Genomic DNA, 23,742 nt, shown 5'->3' on the forward strand with positions numbered 1-23,742 from the left:
TATTATTTCATATTAAATTTCTGCCAATAGAAGCTTTCACCTGAATCCTACACACCGGAACTTTATATAAAATGTACTTTGTTACTTTATTTTGAAAACAGGATGTTGGAACTCCCCGGTTACGTCGGAGCAGTGCGCTGAACGCGGGGCTGTGATTGGCTGAGAGGCAGCACGGCGTGATGAGACGTCGGCGCTCCCACAACAGGAAGAAGAAGAAGGTGAGGAACAGGAGGAAGTAGAAGAAGAAGTAGTAGAAGAAGAATAATAAGTGTGACCATGACGCTGGGAGACTGTTGGAAACAACTGAACTGGTTTTATTACCAGTACCTGCTGGTGACCGCCCTCTACATGCTGGAGCCCTGGGAGCGGACGGTGTTCAGTATCCTTCCAGCGCTATGCTAACATGCTAAGATGCTAACATGCTAACCGAGCTGCCATTAGCTTTTCTACCAGGGTCGTTTTCAAACAAGGTGAATTCCAGCGAAGACGTTTTACTCATGAATAACAGTTTGTGTTTAATTGTGTTTAAACCCCGTGTACGTTGTGTGTCCGTTTTGTGTCGAGAGTGAACCGGTTAAAGTCTGATTAGAGAACAAGCAGATACTCATCAGGGAAAGTGTTACATGTGAGTTCCGGTTTGTGTGAGAGCGACGTGTGTTGAATCCTTAATCATCCGGGTGTTTGTGTTTGTAATGACTAATCCCAGTTACACACTTACTGGTTCCACTGGTTCCACATTAGAGAAACGACTCTTCTTCCAGTTGACCCGAGAGGAAACTGAAAAGCTCCACGGAAACTTTATAACTTCAGCAAAGTGTCACCATCTTTGTTTACACTCTGTTTTAACAGGAGAACACGTGACCTTCTATTCAACAACACACAGATACTAACACACAACACACCATTGTTGTTCTATTTCCTGTAGGAGTTAAAGTCAGAGTTTTTGTTGGATCTCTTTGTTTGTTTACCACCAGTGGCAGAAACATGAGTCATTGATTACAGAGCCAGTTCAGTGGGGCGCCCCCTAGTGGACTCCTCCAGTAACACACCTAGCCTCGGTGAACAATAACGCAGCCAGTTGTTGACATGTACACGTCGTCGCATAAAAACAACAATACGACCAAGTCCATGCTTCTGCCCCCCCCCCCCCCCCTCCTTCAGAGTTTGTCCCTTAACGTGTCCTCCTCAGACTCCCTGCTCGTCTCCGTGGCCGGCATGGCCGTCTACACCGGCTACGTCTTCATGCCTCAGCACATCATGGCCATCCTGCACTACTTCGAGGTCGTCCAGTGACACGATGACTCGTCCGTCCACCCGCTGGTCCCCGTCTGTCTCCGGCTTCCTGTCCGTCCATCTGTCTGACTGCCTGTCTGTCTCTCCTGGATGTGAGGTGGGGAGCAACTCTCCTCCTTCTCTAAAGCTAATATAATATCATAGGTCAACTCTGTGGACGTCATGCTGGACAGGTTGTCCTCCGGGACGGTGTCTCCTTCACTCGTCTGAAACGTGAACAGAGTCTGGTTTGGACTCGAGGCCACGGACGACTGAGCGAAGTTTTGATTCATGTCTTTTTTCTTTTTAATCACTGGAATCAAGCGCACCTTACAGTTGGGAGGCGACTGGACTATTATATTTTTATTCCCTCAAGATTTCAGAGTGTTGTTGTCTGAAGAGTTTGATTCAGGAGCAAGAAACCAGAGCAGCTGATGGAGAAAATCATTTTCTACTTGTTTTGAGCCCAAGCTGATGATCTGTGAATGGATCCTGGTGGTTTGGACCCAGTGGACGGTCACTGCTGGGAACCATCACCCTCCAGCTGTTTCCATTCTCCACCTTTGTTCTCAAAGACGGTGACTTCCTGTAGAAACGAAACAGTCATTTGTTTTGTTGTATTATCGCTCAGTTTATGATTCCACCGTTTTTTCTTCAGCACAAATGTGACAAAAGTCTGAATCAGTGAATTTCTTTTATTTTTCTTCTGTGATTTGAAAATGTAAAAATAGTTTGAAGCCAAGTTCCTGTTTTTTGAGACCTGAACTGGACGTCGCCTTGAAAACAGCCTTAAAGAGTCTAAAACACAAAGTGAGGTCTAATGTTCATTAAACGCTGCTTGTGTAACACTTAACAATGAATTTTTAAAAGAAATATTTTGGCACCATGTAAAGTTCATTACGTCTCTGTGTTATTCTTTCTCAGCGATACACACATCAGCTCACGTTCTTAAAACTACAAACATACCAACATGGAACTTCTATCTTTTCTCTTAACCGGGAGACGTGATCCGACTGGAGATCCACGGGAAACTGTTTCATTAGAAAATCCTGAGAATCTGAATCACGGCTCCGCTCTTCACACGTCGAAGTTTCAGAAGTTTGGAAACGCTACGAGGAGAAAGTGTCAGTGACACGAGCCCTCTGCTCATCGGTTGAGTCTGATTCAAGTCAGCGTGTAAACATGAGATGTTCTGGTCTTGTTGCTTTCCGCCGCCTTCATCTCTCTAAAGGAGGAAGAGGTCGGGCTTGAGAAGGATCCGCCCATGGGAGTCTCGGTGTCTCAGGGCTGTGAGGTCAGAGGTCGCTCTGTCGTACACTTTGAAAAGGTACGGATGCTGTGACACAATCGGTTTTCAAATGCAGCCTCTGAAGTGTGTGACCTCTGACCTGAATCTGAGACCGGCTCCTGTTCGCAGCCTGTCGGAAGCAGCCGATCACTTTTTAACATTCAGTGATTAAAGGTCGTCATATGTTTATTGCGAATAAAATATTTAAAAGCTTTGTGATTTTCCTCTTTAATGAACGCTGAGTCATGCAGCAATGACTCGTCCAAGTTGTGATGTCAGTGTGATACAAAATTACCTAAAATACACAAACCAAATTCGGAAACATTTATATAACGGTTGTTTTGTTTTTAGAAAAACTTTCCTTTAAATTCCCACATTTAATCATAATTCTAGATTCTTTTTCTTTTTTAATTCCATATTGATTCTAGTTCAGGATATTTCATTAATCCAAAGTCTGCTTGGAGATAAGAACTGAATCTGAAACTGAAGAATCTCACTTGGTGCCTTCCACGAACTATTAAGGTCGACTTCTGATATAATAATGATATTAGAGCCTAATCCTGGAAACACACCTTTTCAAAGACCAATAAACTTTCTCATTCTGTAAAATATTCAGTCGGACATTAAAAACTCATAATGTACCAGCTCGTAGTCTGTGCTCTGTTGCTCTGCTTCACTGTGTTTCTCCCTGTGAGAGTAAACTCCACAGAGAGGGACCAGCTAAATGGTAAACAGGTGGAAAGTATATAGTGTATATAATCTTGTATACATCTTTGTAAAGTTTTGTAGTCCCATATGTTGGCCTGTAGAATAAAAGTCTTTGTGTGTTTTTCTGAGCTCCTGATGCTAAACACTGTTCTATTAAACCATTAAAGGGATATTTCACTATGATGAAGCTGCTTGTTTGACCTGCTGGTATTTTATTAATTTAACTTATAATTAAGTTTGACTTCCGACCACTCATTCATTTGTAAGCTGTTGTTTTCAATCATGTTCTTTTAATTAAAAATCCAAAGATGCAGCCGCTACTTATTTTGTATTGTCTTTGATACATGAACCAGTTTATCATTATAATTATTATTTATTTCTTTCTCATATTTGAGAAGCTGAACGATAAATTGATCAGGTTCTATCTTCACATGTTCATCACTTCAGGTGAAGATAAGTTTCATGTTTCATTTCACAAGTCATTTGTTTTATTGTGTAGTAGCGGTTATTAGACACTAGGTGGGAGTGTTTCCACGTGGTTGACTCAGGTGGACTCAACGATTACCGACCCGTCGCCCTGACCTCTGTGGTGATGAAGGCATTTGAGCTCCTCGTGCTGTTCCACCTCAAAGCCATCACTGACCCTCTCCTGGACCCCCTGCAGTTTGCCTACAGAGCCAACAGGTCTGTAGACGATGCAGTCAACATGGCCCTCCACTTCATCCTCCAGCACCTGGACTCCTCAGGAACCTACGCCAGGATCCTGTTTGTGGACTTCAGCTCTGCCTTCAACACTATCATCCCGATCTGCTGCAGGAGAAGCTCTCCCAGCTGAGTGTGCCTGACTCCTCCTGCAGGTAGATCACTGACTTCCTGTCTGACAGGAGGCAACGCGTGAGGCTGGGTCAGTATGTCTCTGAATTCAGATCCACTAGCACCGGTTCCCCTCAAGGCTGTGTTCTTTCCCCTCTTCTCTTCTCCCTGTATACCAACAGCTGCACCTCCAGTCACCAGTCCGTCAAACTCCGGAAGTTCGCGGATGACACCACCCTCATTGGGCTCCTCTCAGATGGGGACGAGTCCGCCTACAGGTGGGAGATTGACCATCTGGTGACCTGGTGTGACCAGAACAACCTGGAGCTCAACGTGCTGAAAACAGTGGAGATGGTTGTGGACTTCAGAAGGAACCCAGCCCCCCCCCCCCCCACCCCCATCACCCTGAGGGACGCCCCAGTCGTCACTGCGGAGTCCTTCTGCTTCCTGGGCACCATCATCTCCCAGGACCTCAAGTGGGAGCTGAACATCAGCTCCATCACCAAAAGAGGGCAACAGAGGATGTTCTTCCTGCGGCAGCTGAAGAAATTCAACCTGCCGAAGTCAATGATGGTGCACTTCTACACCTGCATCATGGAGTCCATCCTCACCTCCTCCATCACCATCTGGTTCACTGCTGCCACCGCTAACGACAAGAGGAGCTGCAGCGTATCATCCGTTCTGCTGAGAAGGTGATCGACTGCAATCTGCCATCTCTTCAGGACCTGTTTGCCTCGAGGTCCCTGAGGCGTGCAGGCAAGATGGTGGCTGATCCCCCCCCACCCGGGTCACAAACTCTTTGAGGTTCTTCCCTCGGGCAGGAGGCTGCGGTCCATCAGGACCAGAACCACCACAAGACCAGCTTCTTCCCGGCTGCCGTTGGCCTCATCAACAAGGCCCGGGACCCCCACCTGACTCAGACTTTTATTCCACCCCCACACCTCAACGATGTGTTAAATTAATAAATTAACACATTATCTCATATTATATAATACTGTATTACATTGCATATTGCAATCGGACACCGTTTACTGTTTTGCATTTTGCATTTCACATTTTACTTTTTACTGACATAAACTTTATTCAGAAACGTTTATGTCAAAATAAATGCTACTTTGTATAAATATTGGAAAAAAGTGAGTAAATAAGAAGTAAACAGTGAGTAAATATAAACTGGTTTTCTATTTTTTATTGCTTTTGCTATGTATGTTGTATTTATTGTGTTTTATGTTTCTATGTTCATTGTAAGCACCAACAACCAGAGCAAATTCCTTGTAGGTGTAAACCTGCTTGGCAATAAAATACTTCTGATTCTGATTCTGATTCTGATCAGTTCACAGAAACGTCGCCACCTGGTGGCTGTGGCTCTGAACTGCAGGAGCTGACATCAGGATTCCTTTGGACTCAAAACTCCTGGAAAAGAGTCTGGATGGTTTTCAGTCCTAAACTGATGAATCAGAAGAGGATGTACTGATCTGAGAGCTGCACTGCGTCCAGGTGACCAGCCATCACTGATCTGAGATCTGATCTGAGACCAGATGTACCTGATTTGATACATGAACCAGTTTATCATTATAATTATTATTTATTTATTTCTTACATTTGAGAAGCTGAAGGCTAAATTGATCAGGTTCTATCTTCACATGTTCATCACTTCAGGTGAAGATAAGTTTCATGTTTCATTTCACAAATCATTTGTTTAATTGTGTAGTAGCGGTTATTAGACACTAGGTGGGAGTGTTTCCACGTGGTTGACTCAGGTGGACTCAACGATTACAGACCCGTCGCCCTGACCTCTGTGGTGATGAAGGCATTTGAGCTCCTCGTGCTGTTCCACCTCAAAGCCATCACTGACCCTCTCCTGGACCCCCTGCAGTTTGCCTACAGAGCCAACAGGTCTGTAGACGATGCAGTCAACATGGCCCTCCACTTCATCCTCCAGCACCTGGACTCCTCAGGAACCTACGCCAGGATCCTGTTTGTGGACTTCAGCTCTGCCTTCAACACTATCATCCCGATCTGCTGCAGGAGAAGCTCTCCCAGCTGAGTGTGCCTGACTCCTCCTGCAGCTGGATCACAGACTTCCTGTCTGACAGGAGGCAACGCGTGAGGCTGGGTCAGTATGTCTCTGAATTCAGATCCATTAGCACCGGTTCCCCTCAAGGCTGTGTTCTTTCCCCTCTTCTCTTCTCCCTGTATACCAACAGCTGCACCTCCAGTCACCAGTCCGTCAAACTCCTGAAGTTCGCGGATGACACCACCCTCATTGGGTTCATCTCTGATGGGGACGAGTCTGCCTACAGGTGGGAGATTGACCATCTGGTGACCTGGTGTGAGCAGAACAACCTGGAGCTCAACGCGCTGAAAACAGTGGAGATGGTTGTGGACTTCAGAAGGAACCCAGCCCCCCCCCCCCCCACCCCCATCACCCTGAGGGACGCCCCAGTCTTCACTGCGGAGTCCTTCTGCTTCCTGGGCTCCATCATCTCCCAGGACCTCAAGTGGGAGCTGAACATCAGCTCCATCACCAAAAGAGGGCAACAGAGGATGTTCTTCCTGCGGCAGCTGAAGAAATTCAACCTGCCGAAGTCAATGATGGTGCACTTCTACACCTGCATCATCGAGTCCATCCTCACCTCCTCCATCACCATCTGGTTCGCTGCTGCCACCGCTAACGACAAGAGGAGCTGCAGCGTATCATCCGTTCTGCTGAGAAGGTGATCGGCTGCAATCTGCCATCTCTTCAGGACCTGTTTGCCTCGAGGTCCCTGAGGCATGCAGGCAAGATGGTGGCTGACCCCCCCCCACCCGGCTCACAAACTCTTTGAGGTTCTTCCCTCGGGCAGGAGGCTGCGGTCCATCAGGACCAGAACCTCCACAAGACCAGCTTCTTCCCGTCTGCCGTTGGCCTCATCAACAAGGCCCGGGACCCCCACCTGACTCAGACTTTTATTCCACCCCCACACCTCAACGATGTGTTAAATTAATAAATTAACACATTATCTCATATTATATAATACTGTATTACATTGCATATTGCAATCGGACACTGTTTAATGTTTTGCATTTTGCATTTCACATTTTACTTTTTACTTCACTTTTTATATCTTTTATCATTCATATATTTTAATTCAGAAATGTTTATGTCAAAATAAATGCTACTTTGTATAAATATTGGAAAAAAGTGAGTAAATAAGAAGTAAACAGTGAGTAAATATAAACTGGTTTTCTATTTTTTATTGCTTTTGCTATGTATGTTGTATTTATTGTGTTTTATGTTTCTATGTTCATTGTAAGCACCAACAGCCAGAGCAAATTCCTTGTAGGTGTAAACCTGCTTGGCAATAAAATACTTCTGATTCTGATTCTGATTCTGATCAGTTCACAGAAACGTCGCCACCTGGTGGCTGTGGCTCTGAACTGCAGGAGCTGACATCAGGATTCCTTTGGACTCAAAACTCCTGGAAAAGAGTCTGGATGGTTTTCAGTCCTAAACTGATGAATCAGAAGAGGATGTACTGATCTGAGAGCTGCACTGCGTCCAGGTGACCAGCACGGCACTGATCTGAGATCTGATCTGAGACCAGCAGCTGCTCAGACCTTCACAGGATGTGTGTCTCTGCTGAGCTGGAGGAGAACAGCACAACACACCTTGTTGTTACAGCTGGTTTCTAACAGGAGGAGGAGGAGCAAGATATTTCTTTAGATATACTCTTTAGATATGGTCTTCAAAATAAAAGTTTATTTGTATCATTTAGAAAAGTGGTGAACTTGACTCTGAAAATTGTTTTGGTTGAAACGGTCAAAATGTTTAATAAAATAACATCAGATCAGTGAATAATTCAAACTTTCAATCTTATATATAAACCATTAACTGTAATTATTACATATTAACCTTAATTCTGAAATATATAATAAGAGAACACACCATTACAGACACAATGAGAACCCTCAGATGGACTGTGGCTGCAGTTCTGCGTTGAGCCTCTGGGTGTCACTGTCGCTCCACTGATGAGAGAAACCCTCACCTCAGACGTTTAACGTGAGTTAGAATCAGTTTCGTGAATCTACACAGAGACACTAGAACGTGGACCAGACTCCATTCAGCAAACTGTCATATTCACTGGCTGAAGCATTCATGAAGTTCAATGACTCGTTAACAAATAAGATATTCTATAATATTCTATAATAAATATAAATAAGACTAAACCGACTCTCAGGGTTTATCAACAATGATTATAAAACATAATTATCAGCTGCATCTTTACAATCGTTTATACAATCGTGTCCAAATGAAAGGTCGCAATATTTTAATATTTTGTAGAAACGTTCTCTTGGACTCAGATCAGATTCCAGTGATTAAATGGTTCACACACCTTTGATCAAATTAACATCTGAAGAACAACTCCAGGGAATTCTTTCAAATCTGGTGCAAATGTTTCACTTGGACTCAATTATGTAGTGATTCATTTGAGTGAAAGGTCAAAGGTCACGATGACCTCAAATGAATCTGGAAACGGGTCTTGTTGATGGAAGCTGCAGAAGAAGAGAGGAAGTCGAACCTCGTTCAGATCCACGAGGAAAACTGTGATTTGTTTAAAACATCTGATTGATTGATTGATTGATTGATTGATTGATTGATTGATTGATTGATTGAAGGTTAATTAAATGTTTGTAAAGATGTTTCTGTCCTTTCAGCTCGTTCTCACTCTCTGAAGTGTTTCTGATCAGTTTGCTTTCATCAGTTATTTGATGATATGAAAAGAGGCGGAGACACGTCGTCCATCTTTGTTAACGGAGACAAAAGGACATTTACAAATTAATAAATGACGACATGAAGACTTATTCGTCCATTTGTCAATAAAGCAGCCACTGATCCTATTCTCCTCCTCCTCCTCCTCCTCCTCCTCCTCCTCTTCCTCCTCCTCCTCCTCCTCCACCTCCTCCTCCTCCTCACAGTAATAAGAGTGGAGAGGTCAGTCAGTCGACCCTCTGAGGCCGAGCAGCCAACTTTAAATATTTCACACTATTTTAAATGAGCGCACATGAATCATAGATCACAGGCAGCCGTCCTCGGTGTGTGTGTGTGAGTGTGTCTGTGTGTGTCTGTGTGTGTGTGTGTGAGGAGCTGAACCTGAAGCTCCTTCTAATAACCTCTGGCTGTCCGTCTCACTGAGGAGGTCTGAAGTGGTTCAGCGGGGACGTGACGGACGGATGATGAAACCAAGTGTGTTTTCGTCCGTGCTTCCTTCGGGATCGAACTCCCGGGTTCCCAGCATGCAGCAGAAACATCAAAACATCACAAGGATCTGTGGAAGTGTTCTGGAGACACGCTGGGACGTTTAGGTTCCTGGAGAAATAACCAGTCGTCTAATGGTGCTGCAGGGAGTCTGTGCTGCTTAAAGAGAATTCATATTGAAATCATCATATGTGTCTGTTCTCTGCTTTGTGGTGCATTGTGGGATAATTTGACTCGACTCAACACCAATATCTGTTAAATCTGTCAATAAGCTGTGACCTCTTATGTTTTTAATAAAGGTTATGATCGCCCTGAGGAGGAGAGAGAGACAGACGGTCTGTTGCTCTTCACTGTCTGTGCTGCAGATAAACTGAGAGGAGGTTTACACACAGCTGCTGAGACGACAACACAACGGTCAAGGAGACTCTCTCTCTCTCTCTCTTTCTCTATCCATCTCTCTCTCTACCTCTCCCTCTATCTATCTATCTATCTATCTATCTATCTATCATCCATCTCTCTCTCTCTCTCTTTCTCTATCCATCTCTCTCTCTACCTCTCCCGCTATCTATCTATCTATCTATCTATCTATCATTCTTTCTATCTATCTATCTATCTATCTATCTATCTATCTATCTATCTATCTATCTATCTATCTATCTATCTATCTATCATCCATCTCTCTCTCTCTCCCTCTCTCCCTCTCTCCCTCCCTCCCTCCCTCTCTCTCTCTCCCTCCCTCCCTCTCTCTCTCTCTCTCTCGCCCTCCCTCCCTCTCCCTCTCCCTCTCCCTCTCTCTCCCTCTCTCTCCCTCTCTCCCCCTCTCCCTCTCTCTCTCTCTCTATCTCTCTCTCTCCCTCCCTCCCTCTCTCCCTCTCCCTCTCTCTCTTTCTTCGCTGAGGGGCGGATGGCAGGATGTGTCAAACAGAAGAAAGGATGCGTACTGGTAACCAGTTTGAGAGAAAGTTTTATTATGAATATGGCACCTGTCAGATGATGAGACCGGGTACAGAGAAGCGAGTGTGTGACCGGGTACAGAGAAGCGAGTGTGTGACCGGTTCCTCTGAGCGGACGAGAACCTAGAAAACTCATAAACCGCTAAATGAAGTATGTACATTTTCGGATTTGCAGCATTATTCATGTTGAATGAACTCAGAGAGATGTCTTCCGAAAATAATAATAATAATAATAAAAAAGAATGAAGTAAGCCAGGCACTCAAAGTTAGCATCAGTTAGTCATGTGCTCTCCCTCTCCTGCGAGGAAGAAACTCAAACAAAAAATAGAAATGTACCATAGTTTTCTCTTTTTTAATATTTTAATTTGTTTGTATTTAGAATTTTATAACACTGTTAACATTGATAATAAGAGATTCCCTCTCTCCCGTATTTCAGCTACTTGGCACCAAGTTCCTCATAAAATAATCTGTATAATTGTACAAGAAATAGTTAAAAACACAGACACAGTTTCTTCACAGGTAAATGAAGTGATTTTTCAATAGTTGTATTTCTTAAACACTATGTATTCTTGACAGCAGCCGTGATTAAGTTCGTTAAGTTTTTAAAATCACCAGCAACGTTTTCATTTTTCGACATAAAACACAGAAAAACATTGAAACAGCTTGGACCGGCTGTTTGGTTACGGTAACATGTGGGTGTATTTCCTGGTTTCATCTGAGTTATGAGCCCCCCCCCCCCTTTCAGAATCTCCTTCCCTCGACCCAATGGGGTCCTGCCATTCATTTGTGTGCCCCCCCCATCCCCCCGTTTTTTCACGCTGAAACCACCAGAAGTAGAAAATGCTAAAATCCAGAGGAGCACGGAAACAAAACGCTCCTGAAATAACAAATTTGAACATTCAACCACAGACGACCCACCGAGCAACTGACGGGTCGCGCGGCCCTGATCACATTCTTCTTATTCAACACAAAAATAAATAAATACATTGTTTGATTTTCATAACCTGGGTTTGTTTTCACAAGTTAATCGCAGTAACAAGACATTGGTTCTTCACAGAAAGCACAGACAGCTTGTTTTCCTGATGTGAAGGGGAGGACAGAGACACTTGTCCTCCAGGACGTCCCGATCGGGATCAACAGACTCAAAACAAAGAACAGACGAGCTGCTGGACCGAGGAGACACAACGAGGGCTCAATCACGTGAAACACATCGGACCAACTCACTAAACATGCAGTTCAGTTTTCCAAAACACCTATAAAAATAGATTTATAGTGCGAAATATTTTTTTCTTCTTTTAATTTCTTTAGAAATCTTTAAAATTGTTTTTTTTTTATTAATGTTATTATTTGTCCTGAAATTCTACTGTGATTTTTTTCTCCCCCCTGAACCACTTGTTTCACTTGGTTTGTCCCGTGAGAGAAGTTTGCGCAGGAAGTCAACAAGTTTTCGGTGGGAACCAATGAAATACACCCAATGCACACAGGAAGCCCCAAGGGACTCTGGGAAATGTTTCACAACTGAGGCTTCGTGGTTGTTCCAGGACTATATCTACGATGCTACTTTAGGCTTTTCCTCGTCATATTTTATATTTATATACTGTAAATATTCGTTAGTTCTTTAATCCTTTGTACGCAAGAGCTGGAAACCGCAATTCCCAGAATTCCTTAGTGGCGAAAACATGGCTCCATAAACCTTGAGCTAGTTAAAGAATCTTCTCATCTCTGAGAGAAAAGAGCGAGATAAAGAGGTTTGTATAAGACTACACAACAGCAAAAAGCAACAGCAGAGGGAAAGAGAGAGAGAAGGATCAGAAAACAACCAGAGACAGAAAGGAAGCAGCGAATAAAAGGTGGACTCCACAACTTCTTTTTCATTTTTTGCAAAGGCCACCGAACACGAAATTCCACGAACCTCCACTGGTTTCACTAAGACTGCAGATAGAGGGAGACGGAGGAAGAGGCGGGAGAAGAAAGAGAGAGAGAAGGCTGTTCTTGTTGAGACCCCGCCCCTCTCACTCTAAGCCCCACCCCTCTCCCCCCTCCCTGACACTAGAGATAGAGCACAGAGAAGACAAAGGACGAAAACAGCTACAGTAGCTCAGTATATACTGCATATAGTCAACACACACAGAGAGAGAGGTCGCGTGGACGACCTTCCGACAGCCAGTGACACGAAACACATCGGTAACACGTTAATCACACGGGTAATAAGGATGACGTGAAGCCGGGGCGGCCAACTTCAAAAACAGGATGTCGTGACAGTTTTTATACCGTTTTAATTATTACTTATTCTCGTATTTTTTTTCTTTCCTCTTTTTACCCAAAAAAGTAAAAGAAAAGTACAAATGAATGAGAATCACAGTGTTTTCAAAACACTTCACGTTAGAGTTCTTTTTTTTTGGCAAAGGAGGCGGGGCTAGAAAGAAACTGAACGACAAACACAACGTTGTGTAAAGGAATGTGGATCTTTTTTCTATTCCTCAAAAAAAGTCTTCTACATTTTTTTGTGGTTATTGGTTTGATTGTTCGACAGATCGATTGAACATGAACGTCTTTATTACAATCTCCTTCTTGATATGTGGTTCTTAATCACAGGGTCCGGCGATGAGATGGAAGAGAGCGGATTGTTTAGGAAAATCTTGTGGAGGTGATTCTGGTTTAGGAAGAAGAAGAGGAGGAGGAGGAGGAGGAGGAGGAGGAGGAGGAGGAAAAAAGAAGAAAATACTTGATCTACTACAAAAGTAAAACAAAGCAGTTATCGAACAGGAGCCGGTCGAGGATTTCAACATTCATTTTTCAAGTTAGTGACGCTAAATATTTAGCTTCAGTCTCATGAGAAGATCAAAGTGATTCAGTTAGAAAACACACAAAACATAAAAAGAAGAAACCCACTATGTAGCCTAAAATTTAACCAATCAACTCCATGTTGCTAAATGGCGCCGCCCCCCCCCATGGCCCAATCAGATTGAGCCTGTGTTTAGACGGAGGCGGGACATGTTGCTGATTTCGAGGTTCTTGCGTTTCTGACTTTCCTGACGGTCAGAAGAGGAAAAACAAAAGAAACTTTAGAACAGTTCCCCCCCCAAAAACAGAAAGCGGGGATCCGTCTGTCAACAAGCCGTGGGTTCGTTAACAGCCCCCCCATCAGCCAGCTGAATCAGGGTCACTGGGTGGTCCGTAGCACCGGGAGGCGGGACATCGGAAGGTAGAGCAAAAGAATAAAGATCAGGTAGTGACAGATTAGAGTGGCAACGACAGATGAAAGAGAGGAGGAGATGAGGAGGAGGTTATGTCTGGTGCTAGACCTGTCGGTAAACTCCTGGGATAAAAGAGGAATTAGTAACATTCGATATTTCACAGGTCGTTACCCGGTGGAAATTGCTTTTTTTGTTTTCTTCTTAATGCTTGATTCGTAGGTTAAATCTGAGCTAGAGCATTTTTATAAAAAAAAGGAAGAAACGAAAGCAACTCTAAACTATTCCCTCAATCGAGAAACGTCCTCAAAAACCTTTTTTCAAAAGATTATTATTTCTGAGACCTTTGTTGGAGAGAGAGCCCCCCCCCCTCCCGGTCTGTACACGCCTTGATCACATCAAGATACAGGGAGGAGCGCCACGTGGAGTTTTCTGTCCATTACAAATCCCTAAATACACACATCAGCATCTTCATAGAGATGCAACAGAATCAGTCAAATCATGAAAAGTATCCCCGTCAGCTCCCGCGGAGTCCTCAGGCAATATGAATTCTCTGTAGGCAAAAAAGGAATTCTTCACAATAAAGAAGAGTCTGTGTTGTGTTCGTTTGTCGGGGGGGGAGAGTGTTGCTGATTGAAGAAACAGGAGCAAAGAGAGAGACTGAGAGAGGAGGAGGAGAAGAGGAGAGAGAGATCAGATAGAAAAGGGGGTTGATGTTCGTGGGTCTTTCTATTTCACAAGCTCAGTTGCTCAGATTCAAAGTGCTAGAGTACGTTTGTCCTCCGTCCGTCCTCCTCTCTCGGACGCTCAGTGCTGCACCGTGGTGATGAAGGATAGCAAAGTCTTTTTACTAGTGAGTCGTCTTTTACTTTGACACAGTTGTTGATTCCGGAAACACAGTAATGCGGTCTCGAACGTTTTGCATTAATCCTCCTTCCTCTCCAGAGTTGTCTGTGTGGCATGGATCCCGTTACTGTACACAGGAAACGGTAGCGTGGAGAAAAGTCCCTCAGCTGTGGTGAAGACGTTGGCGGCCGTGGGCATCGGGCCGCCGAGGGCGCCGCTCCCGCCCGTTAGCGACGGCGAGCCGACAAACGGGCCGGCGGCTGCTGCTGCCGACATGTTGAGCCTGTGGACGTGGTGGTAGAGCATCTCCATGGGCGTCTTAGGGTCGAGGCCGAACCCCGAGCCGTCTACAAAGTTCATAGCAGCGTTGGGAAGGAGGTTCCCTTGTGCCATGGCCAGGGTGACGTCTGCTGGTGCGTACCTGATGGTCCCGGTGGTGTAGACCCGTGGAGCCGTCGTGCTGGTGGGGGCCAGTGTCCCTGTGACCCTGTGGACCAGTGGGAGCACCACATTACCAGCCTGCAGTCTCTGCAGAGCCTCCAGGTCACCCGAATACAGCAGTGAAGAGGAGGAGGTTGACGAGGAGGAGGAAGATGAGGAGGAAGAGGAGGGGGTGGGCGTGCCTTGTTGCTTGTCCCGTGGAGAGGCGGAGAGAGGGGGGGACAACGGGTCAGCGGAGGAGGCGCTGGATGGAGGTGCAGCACTTGAAGCAGAGGACGGAGCAGAGCTCCCGTTGTAAGGAGGCTTCCTCACTCCTCCAGCTCCTCCTTCAGTTCCAGGAGGGGTGAGGACGGAGTCAGGGATGGACACCTGGAGAGAACCTCCCTGGGGCGAGGGGAACGTCTCGTGGGATCCTGGAGCCGGTTTGGAGGTCATGCTGTACGGAGACTCGTTTCTGGAGATCTCTCTGTTGGGGGGGTAGTTCCAGATGCTGCTGTCGTTGTCAAAGTTGATGGGCTCTGCCATCTCCGTCTTGATCTTCAGGACCGAGGACGTCCCCCCTGCGCTGTTTGGGGAGCCAGAGGAGCTGAGGAGGTGGGGGGAGGAGGTGGAGGTGGCCTGGGAGGGGTCAGCCAGCGGTGTGGTGTCTCCCATCGTGACGGGGCTGGGCAAGGGGGAGGACAGACGGATTCTCTTACTTTGTGATCCGTCCCATTTCTGCACTTTCCTCCTCTTCCGCCGCTTCTGGAGCTTGAGTCCAACGTCGGCGCTGTCGCAGTTCTGCATGCCTCCATCTTCCTCCTCCTCCTCATCCTCCTCATCCTCCTCATCTTCCTCCTCAGACGAAGAAGTTTGCGAGTTGTGCAGCTGCAGTTCTTCCCCGTCTCCGTAGTGCTCTACTTTAATATGAAGTCCACCCAGATTACCAAGTCCTCCGATGGAGCCCAGTCCACCTAACCCGCCCAGTCCTGTTAACCTTGTCAGCCTTCCTCCTCCTTCTTCTCCTCCTCCTCCCCCGCCTCCTCCTCCTGCCTCCCTGACCTCCTCCTGCTCTTCTCCTTCTCCATCTGAAGGCTCCAGGCTGTCATCGCTGTCTTGGCTCTCAGGGTTACTGGAACTGTCTCCTTCTTCCTGACGTTTCATGTCCTGTTCAGAGGAGCAATGCGATTGGCCGGGCTGCTGTTGGCGCTTGCTGTCGGCCTCCGGGTCCTCGCTGCGTTCGGCCTGGTGGCCGAGCTTCCCCTCAGACTTCGTGTTTTCATTGTCTAATGAGAAGAAAGAGGACAACTGGTTAAAGAGGCTTCAACAGACAAGTAGCTAAGATCATTCGGAGACAATGTGGATATTTCTGGACGTGAAGAACCACTTGTACCAGAAGAGGAACTCTTTCATTCTGAGTCATTCATTCATTCATGCATTGAATGATTGCACAGCAGCAGTGTGGAGATGGTGGCCTGCTTCCGGCCCAGTAAAGAACACTGGGAGATGTGGCTTGAGGAGGAGCAGAGACTGAGATATCTCAAACACCTGATGGACTTTGGAACACACTCTTGGACCCAAGAGGATGAATCTTACATCTCACTTTTGACCTTTTGTCTTTTCATTGCCATGTGTTTGTATTGCTGTCACCAGGATCCCTCAAAAGCTGCTGAGCTATAATCTTTGTTGAGATTTCCATCGAGTCAAGCGATGGACCAACTGGTCAGCAGCCGACTTCAGAGCTGTGCTGTTCTGCAAATAGAAAAACACGCTAAGAGCCGTGTTCACCTGACTGACGTGTTTGTGAATCTCAGCTGCTGACCCTGTTTTCCATACAGGATGTCCATGTGTTGTGTTGTGTTGTGTTGTGGACCCACTGATGTGCGTTCGGTAGCTGCTGCTGTTCAGGCATGCTGGCTCTGCCTAGCCCACTGCACACACACAACAAACGCACACAATCTAAACACTGCCAGCGCACACTGAGGCCAGCGGCTGTCCAGCTGGCAGCGCTCCGACTCCCTCGTGGAAAAGGAGATGTCAACTCAATCGCTCGGGAAAACCTTGTGTCTCCATTACGTGTGATTTCCAAGCAAAACAGATTTATTTTTACTCGCTGGAAATCAAGGAGTGTTTTGTTTTAGATTATTCAAAACCTTTAGATGGGGTTAGGGTTAGGGTTAGACTTCTATATGTCGCTAGCTGCTGTCTCGGGGTGAGCGTCTCGAATCCTTGAAGAGTTCTCACGTAGAGATCGGCGTCTGACAGTCAAACTTTTATTTGGTTCAGACATTTGTCATCGAGCTCCAAACTTTGTCAAATGCAGCGTGAACGATGCATTACAGGATAATGAAGATCCTTAAAAAGAAAGCTGGGTTATCAATATCCTGAAAGCCCTGGTCACTGTATCTTTAAACAATCAAATAGTTTGATTCTAACGTATTTAATTTGAATTGGTAATATGTTGTAATATTAAACTGAATGAAAACATGTCTCTATCTCTTTTGTTTTTTAACTTTTTATTAATCTGAATCTCAAACACATGTTCTCTCGAGGCACTTTCCACAGCTCAGGTCAGGATCGTGTCGTATTATAGAGAAACCAACAGCTCCCAGTTTGAGCAAACACTTGGCGACAGCGCTTGCTCAGAACAAAGGTCAAAGGGCAAATATCTCATTTTAGAATATGTTGAGCCTGAGCACCTCGGGCCTGTTGGCTGAAGCTGGCGTCCTCCGGCAGCAGCTGGCGTCAGTTTACAGCCGACCGCCTGCCAGAGTCCTTCTCCTGCAGCTAGAGGAACAGCTGGCACCGGTTCCCTCCATGCCAGCACAGGCGGCAGGACTTGATAATATTTTGCTGAAGGTGGAAACCTGTGTTTGTACGTTTAACTCTAATGGAGCCGTGTCTCCTGTTCGGCTGCTTGAAACAAACTGTCCAGAAAAACTCAAAAACTCGGTTTGTTCTCAGAGCTCAATTAATGAAGAACGAATAATCAAAGCATTAGTTTCATTATGACGTGATTCTCTTATGGTGCTGAGGTTCCAGAGAGCAAAGAGTCAGGTCACAGCTTCTCAGTTAGCTAGCTAGCTAACATACACTCTGTGTCCTTATCAGAATAAAACAAGATCTGTGTAAAGCAGCTGTGAACGTGTGAATAAAAGCTACATGAAATATATCATATTTAAAGGCTAAAGGCTAATCCTCGGGCGATGATCTGTGTTTATGGTTCTTGTTAAAATAACCCGTGTGTCATTGAACTGCACGATGAAGAAATTTAAAATTGTAGGTTTAACTTTTAATGCTACAAAAGACCAGGTTCTGTGGACGAATCACGGAGCTGAATCCTCAGCTCTAATAAAGAGCTAACGTTAGCTTAACTCTGACGACAGCGGATATCTCAACTTTTCGTAGGCTAGCTCCTAGCCTTAGCCTTAGCCCTGGATTGAATGGCCGATAGTAAGCTGGTTAGCAGGGCATGCTAACACTGGTAGCGTGGTCTATTGTGTAGTTTCTGTTGTTTTTCTTCTGTGAATCTTGATTTGTGTTGGTTTGGTGTGTTGTGTGCTGTGTGGGGGTATTTTGTGGCGTTGTGTAGAGTTGTGCCATGTTTGATGTCACTTTATGGGGGTTCGTGGAGCTGCCAGTTAGTCCTCAGTCCCTGCAGCTGTTGCCGTTCATCCCCCCCCCCCCCCCGGGCACAGACGCCACCACTGGCACCGACTGATTAAATATCTTTGGCTTCTCTTGCTCTTTATCTCTTATCTTATTCTAACACTTGGAAGTGGAAGAGGTGCTTGTAAGGAATCGTTCAGGTTTTGTGAACATTCAAGTGTTTTAAATGAGAGTGACTCATTTAATATTTTTATTATATTAAATCAACAATATCAAAGAAAACGTGAATGATTATAAACCTTAATTTAAACGTCTAATGTAATCTTTGTCTGTCCTTGATCCTGAAGCTGTTTTCAGACACAAACTCAGGAGAACAAGTGGGTCCGGACTTTGTTTGGAGTTTGTCGTAAGTATTATTTCCGCCGTGTAGATCACATGTTTATTGTTTACATCACATGTTTATTGTTTACATCCCATGGAAGTTGGAGCTCCGTGTGTGAGCAGCTTTGTTTTCCTTCTCACCTGAGTTTTCTTTGGACTCGGACTCAGAGTCGGAGGTTTCCGAGGACTCCGAGGTTTTCTCGGGCAGGTTGGGCAGCTGTGCGATGTCGATGGGCGTGTCTTTATACTCGTGGTTACTGTGAAGCAGCACAGGGACACTTCCTGTCAGTGTGATACTTTGATTGGAAGATGAAACACCAAACATAGTAATTAAGTATATTAAATTCAGCATTGCTTCTATTGGGTGCTGTACATTTGAATTTATTTCAAAACCACAACAAGGGATAGAAAATCAATCTTCTGACTTCCGCTGTGAGCTACAGATAAACTGCGATGTGACTGTGACCAGTTGACCTCTGACCTGAGGACGTAATTGACCCAGATGACGTTCTTGTCGTTGGCGTTCTTGGCGTTGATCGCGATGGTGGCGCTGGACTGGATCCAGATGTAGCCGGTGTTCTTCTGGATCCACCGGTAGTACTTTGTCACACACTGACCCTTATTCATCACTGGCAGGAGAGAGAGAGAGAGGGGGGGGGGGGGTGGACATCAGCGAGCGAGCAGCTTGTTTATCACAGGAGAGAAAGAAAAGAGAAAACGTGGACAGAGGGCGAGAGAGAGGCAGCCATCAGATGTCATGTGACAGCTGGCTGAGTGCTGCTCTGCTGCTGCCGCCATTAATCAGACCAGCACACACTGCCAGCCCCCCCGTGTGTGTGTGTGTGTGTGTGTGTGTGTGTGTGTGTGTGTGAGATCACACTTTGTGTATCTGATAGTTTGGAGACAATAAACTGACACTGTGACACGATGTGGATCCAGCGTGTCAGTGTTGGAATCACAGACTGGACGGACATCACGTCTCCACGTCCTCCCTCTTTCCAGAAGTGAAGCCAAAATATGAAATTAGCCAAAATATCAAATTAGCAAAAATATCAAACATTTATTTAACATCTACTGTGATTTATTTTGTTTTGGTCCATGTTCCATCTGCTAACATGGAGCAGGAGGGTTTATGGTCTATACTTAAACAAGTCACCAGGGGGCGATCAATACTTTTAAATATCTAACATATGGTCTCATGTGTTTGAAGACTTAATAATGGTCTTTAGAACCTGAGATAAATGAAATATGAGATATTAGAGAAACTAAAATCTAATTTAGTTGAGATTAGAACTTTTCTTTTCTGTCGTGTCTGATAAAAGCAAAACATAGTGAAATAAAGACAAAGCATAAAATGAAGGATGAGTTGGAACTAAATGTTGATAAAATAAATACAATTTAAAATTATGCTTAATTGACCCTTAAAGTCCCTGTACGTTTTTTTCCATCTTTAACTGAATAAAATATTTATAAAATCTTAAATTTAAGATATATAACATATAAACATAAGAGAGCTGCAGTACCAGCCCCTCTCCACAAGATAGTGCTGTGTAACCATAACAGGTACCTCCCTGGCCTCTGGAGGCAGCATCCCCCCCCCCCCCCCCCCCCCCAACACCACCCCTGCTCCGCCCTGTGACGGCACGCCGGCAATACATTTGACTGAATTAACCACTAAATGGTTATCTCAAGCAATATGTACTGGCATTAATCAGAAGCAGATTCATATCCTCTCCATTCCATTACGCTCACAAAGAGGTTTTTCCACAACAGAGAAAGAAGAGAGAGAAAGTAACAAGTGATTTATACAAAAAGAAAAGACCAGTAATTAAAAACTATTAGAAACTAATAACATTGTTTAAGACGACACTCCCAGGGCGGCTGGGATTGACTTAGGTCGAGGCGGGCGGCGCCCATTGGTTCTCTATATGCCTCTTCAGAGAGAGAGAGAGAGGGAGAGAGAGAGAGAGAGTGAGCGAGGGAGGGAGAGGGTGGGGGAGAGGGAGAGAGGGAGATAGGGAGGGAGAGAGAGGGAGAGGGAGAGGGAGAGAGAGAGAGAGAGAGAGAGAGAGAGAGAGAGAGAGAGGGATGGAAAATAACTTGTTTGCATGTTAAGGGAGAGATGGTGAGATCACGTCACCTTGACTGTGACCTTGCTTTGTTCGTACGACGAGTAAATAACGACACAATGAATGCACATACACACAAACACACACACACACACACACACACACACTCACACACACACACCAGGCTTCCTGACTGACACTCAGCTCGTGTTTGTTTGTCAGGTCACATTTACAGTAGATATTAAATAAAAAACGATATAATCTAACGTGTCAATGACCTTCAGGCTCATTCTGAGCAGACAAACAATGATTGTTTTGTATTTTCAGAAACGTTTAATAAATGTTTCAGTTCATTCATCTCGGTCGGTGAGTGACTATCAGATGTACACTACTTTCCCCGATGCATTGTGGGAAACGATGAGTCCACTGCAGGGGGGCTTCTATAGAATCTCTGTGACGCCCTCTGCTGGTCGTCACAGAGAACACTTCCCTCCTGGCTTCACTTCCTGGACTCTGAGTCCACGTCTATAAACAGGGTTCACCCATTAACCCTCTCCTCTCTCTCCTGCGTTCAATCACTCGCCCTCTGATCGGCCACTAATGAAGGAGAGAAGAGGAAGAGGGAGGGAGAGAGAGGGGGAGAGAGAGGGAGAGAGGGGGAGAGAGGGAGAGAGAGGGGGAGAGAGGGGTAGAGAGGGAGAGAGAGGGGGAGAGAGAGGGAGAGAGGGGGAGAGAGAGGGAGAGAGATGGGGAGAGAGAGGGAGAGAGGGGTAGAGAGAGGGAGAGAGAGAGGGGGAGAGAGGGAGTGCTGGAGGCTCGCCCGAGGCTGCAGGGGAGCGAGCGGTAGATTAAAAGACTTCTATTCCCTTTTAAAGTCTCTCGTCTACTCGTCTGCTCGTCCTCGCCGCTCGTCTCTCTCTCTCTCTTTTGGTCAATGTCACAGTTTTGACTCTGTGTTTGTCTCTGTTTTATTTTGACATCCCTCCGTCTCTTTCTGTCTTCTTCCCTCCATCTGTCTCACCTTCTGTTAATCTGCAGGACTCCCCTCCTACTGTCGCCAACCTCTACCTGATTTAGCCTGAGTGTGTGTGTATATTTGTGTGTGTTTGTGAGTGTGTCTTTGTGGCCTTTACATTCTGACTCATGTGTTACTAGTGGCGGCTCCTCCCTCTGTCGCCCTCTGCTGGCCGACAGCAGAACACAGTTTCAGTTTCTACAGTTTCTTCTCCTCCTCTTCAGGATCAGGACGTCAGATGAAGATCCTCAATCAGCCCTGAGAAGAGTCACTGAGGAGCATCTGATTTAAAAAGGAGAAAATCTAAAATGATCTGGAACATTTCATAGAAAAGTAAGAAGGAGAAGTACCTGTCACTTTGCTCAATGTGTGTGTGTCTCACTAACGTACGTGTGTGCATGACTTCACAGGTGTGTGTGTGTTTTGTCTACAGACAGGTTTGTGTGTGTGTGTGAGTGTGTGTTCATTAAAGGCAGTGTGAGTCCAGAGAGACGAGCTCTACTAAAACGCCTGCAGGCTTAAATCCACCGAGCTTTCACTTCTGTGTACGAGTATCCTGCTCTCTCTCTCTTTTATCTCCCATTGCATGTGAATGTCTCTCGATCGTGTCTCGGCCTGTCTGTCTCTCCTCCGTCGCTCCTCTCTCTCTCTTTTCTCTCATTCTCTCTTCGTCTCCATCGTCTCTCTCCTCTGTCTTTTTGAAACTATATTATCACATGTCATTTTACTATATTATGTCGTTTCTTTTCTTCTTCTCCCTCTCTTCGCTCTCCTCATTTGCTCTCTCCTGATGAAAATTAAAAACACTTTCTTTGTCGATGGATCATGTGATCAGATGTAAACTCCTGACGAAGGCAACGACCAATCAGCATCCACGTCTCCTTCGTACGTAACTAACTGACGAGGTGTTGACGAGCGTCAGAGTTTTTTTGTGTAGTACAGAAAAACACTTCACCTCTGACTTTTTTAACTTTGCAGAACTTTTTCATTCATAAAACACGAATCACTTTTAACCGAGGGCCCCAGGCATAGCGGGGCTGCAGCGCCTCCTACTGACAGGAGGCTGTAAATGCAAAACAAAAAAGATGTCAAACGTATTCTGTTGTTTTAATTTCCTTTATCGATGTAATTTTTAATATTTGGAACATTCAGTGTATTTCTGTCCCTGGAGATTTCAAACTGACCCTTTATGAGGTTTGATTTTACTGTTGATATTGAACTTATCTGGTGTCCTGGTGAAGATGGTCATGAGTTCACTGCCCTAAAAGACTTCCTGTTGGACACATGAGCAGATGTTCTCCAAACTTCAGACCACTCCTCATCTCAGCACCTCCTGTTCTCCATCTTCCCTCCTTCACTTTTACCCTTCATCCTTCCTTCTTGAAAAGAAAATGAGATTATTCTTTCTTTCCTTCTTTATTTCTCTAAATGAACCCAGCTCTCCACTCGTCTATATCCTCTCTTTCTTTTGCAATTATTATTTCTTTCTAAAGAGGTAAACCTTGTTTCTCTCTCTGATGCTTCTTCGAATCCCTCAACTTTCACATCCTGCTCTTTTACTTTTCCCCCTTCTCTCTTTCTTCTTGAGCTTTTCTAAGAAAAGAACAAAACATGAAGCATCTTCTCTCTCCTTGAGAAAATGAGCATCTCGTCCTTTGTTCTTTCTTTTCTCCAACTGCAAATCACTCGTTCCCGCTTCTCTCCCTTTCTTAGAGAAAAGACGAATTTCTCTCTTGATCCCTCGTGCAAAGTGTTTCTCCACTTTCTCCCTTTCTCTCCGTCTGCCTACAAATCACTTTCCCCCGCTCCCTGCCTCTCCTGTTCAGGAGACAAGTTCAGCCTCTGTTTCTTCTCTCTCTTTCTCTCGGAGTGGAAACGAGGACGGATTGACTTTGAGATCTGACCCGGGCTAAGACCGGCTGTCAGCAGGTAATG

The 23,742-nt window shown here is 45.3% G+C and overlaps 2 protein-coding genes across 2 annotated transcripts in view; one reads left to right on the top strand and one right to left on the bottom strand.

The window, feature by feature from the left end:
* The first annotated feature begins 173 nt into the window (after window positions 1–173).
* On the top strand, window positions 174–2,169 carry sptssa (serine palmitoyltransferase, small subunit A). The gene is made up of 2 exons (XM_062396957.1): window positions 174–379; window positions 1,190–2,169. The coding sequence occupies exons 1-2, from the start codon at window positions 277–279 to the stop codon at window positions 1,291–1,293; spliced, it is 207 nt and encodes a 68-aa protein (XP_062252941.1). The 5' UTR covers window positions 174–276; the 3' UTR covers window positions 1,294–2,169.
* A 10,170-nt stretch (window positions 2,170–12,339) lies between these two features.
* LOC133961685 (neuronal PAS domain-containing protein 3) overlaps window positions 12,340–23,742 on the bottom strand; it is a 175,881-nt gene continuing 164,478 nt past the window's right edge. The window contains exons 10-12 of the mRNA XM_062396958.1: window positions 19,205–19,352; window positions 18,865–18,980; window positions 12,340–16,019 (exon numbers count right to left, since the gene is read on the bottom strand). Coding sequence (XP_062252942.1) covers window positions 14,392–16,019; window positions 18,865–18,980; window positions 19,205–19,352 — 1,892 coding nt within the window. The 3' untranslated portion in view covers window positions 12,340–14,391. The remainder of the gene's footprint in view (window positions 16,020–18,864; window positions 18,981–19,204; window positions 19,353–23,742) is intronic.

The sequence above is a fragment of the Platichthys flesus genome, chromosome 10, assembly GCF_949316205.1.
Source record: "Platichthys flesus chromosome 10, fPlaFle2.1, whole genome shotgun sequence".
NCBI classification, from domain to species: domain Eukaryota; kingdom Metazoa; phylum Chordata; class Actinopteri; order Pleuronectiformes; family Pleuronectidae; genus Platichthys; species Platichthys flesus.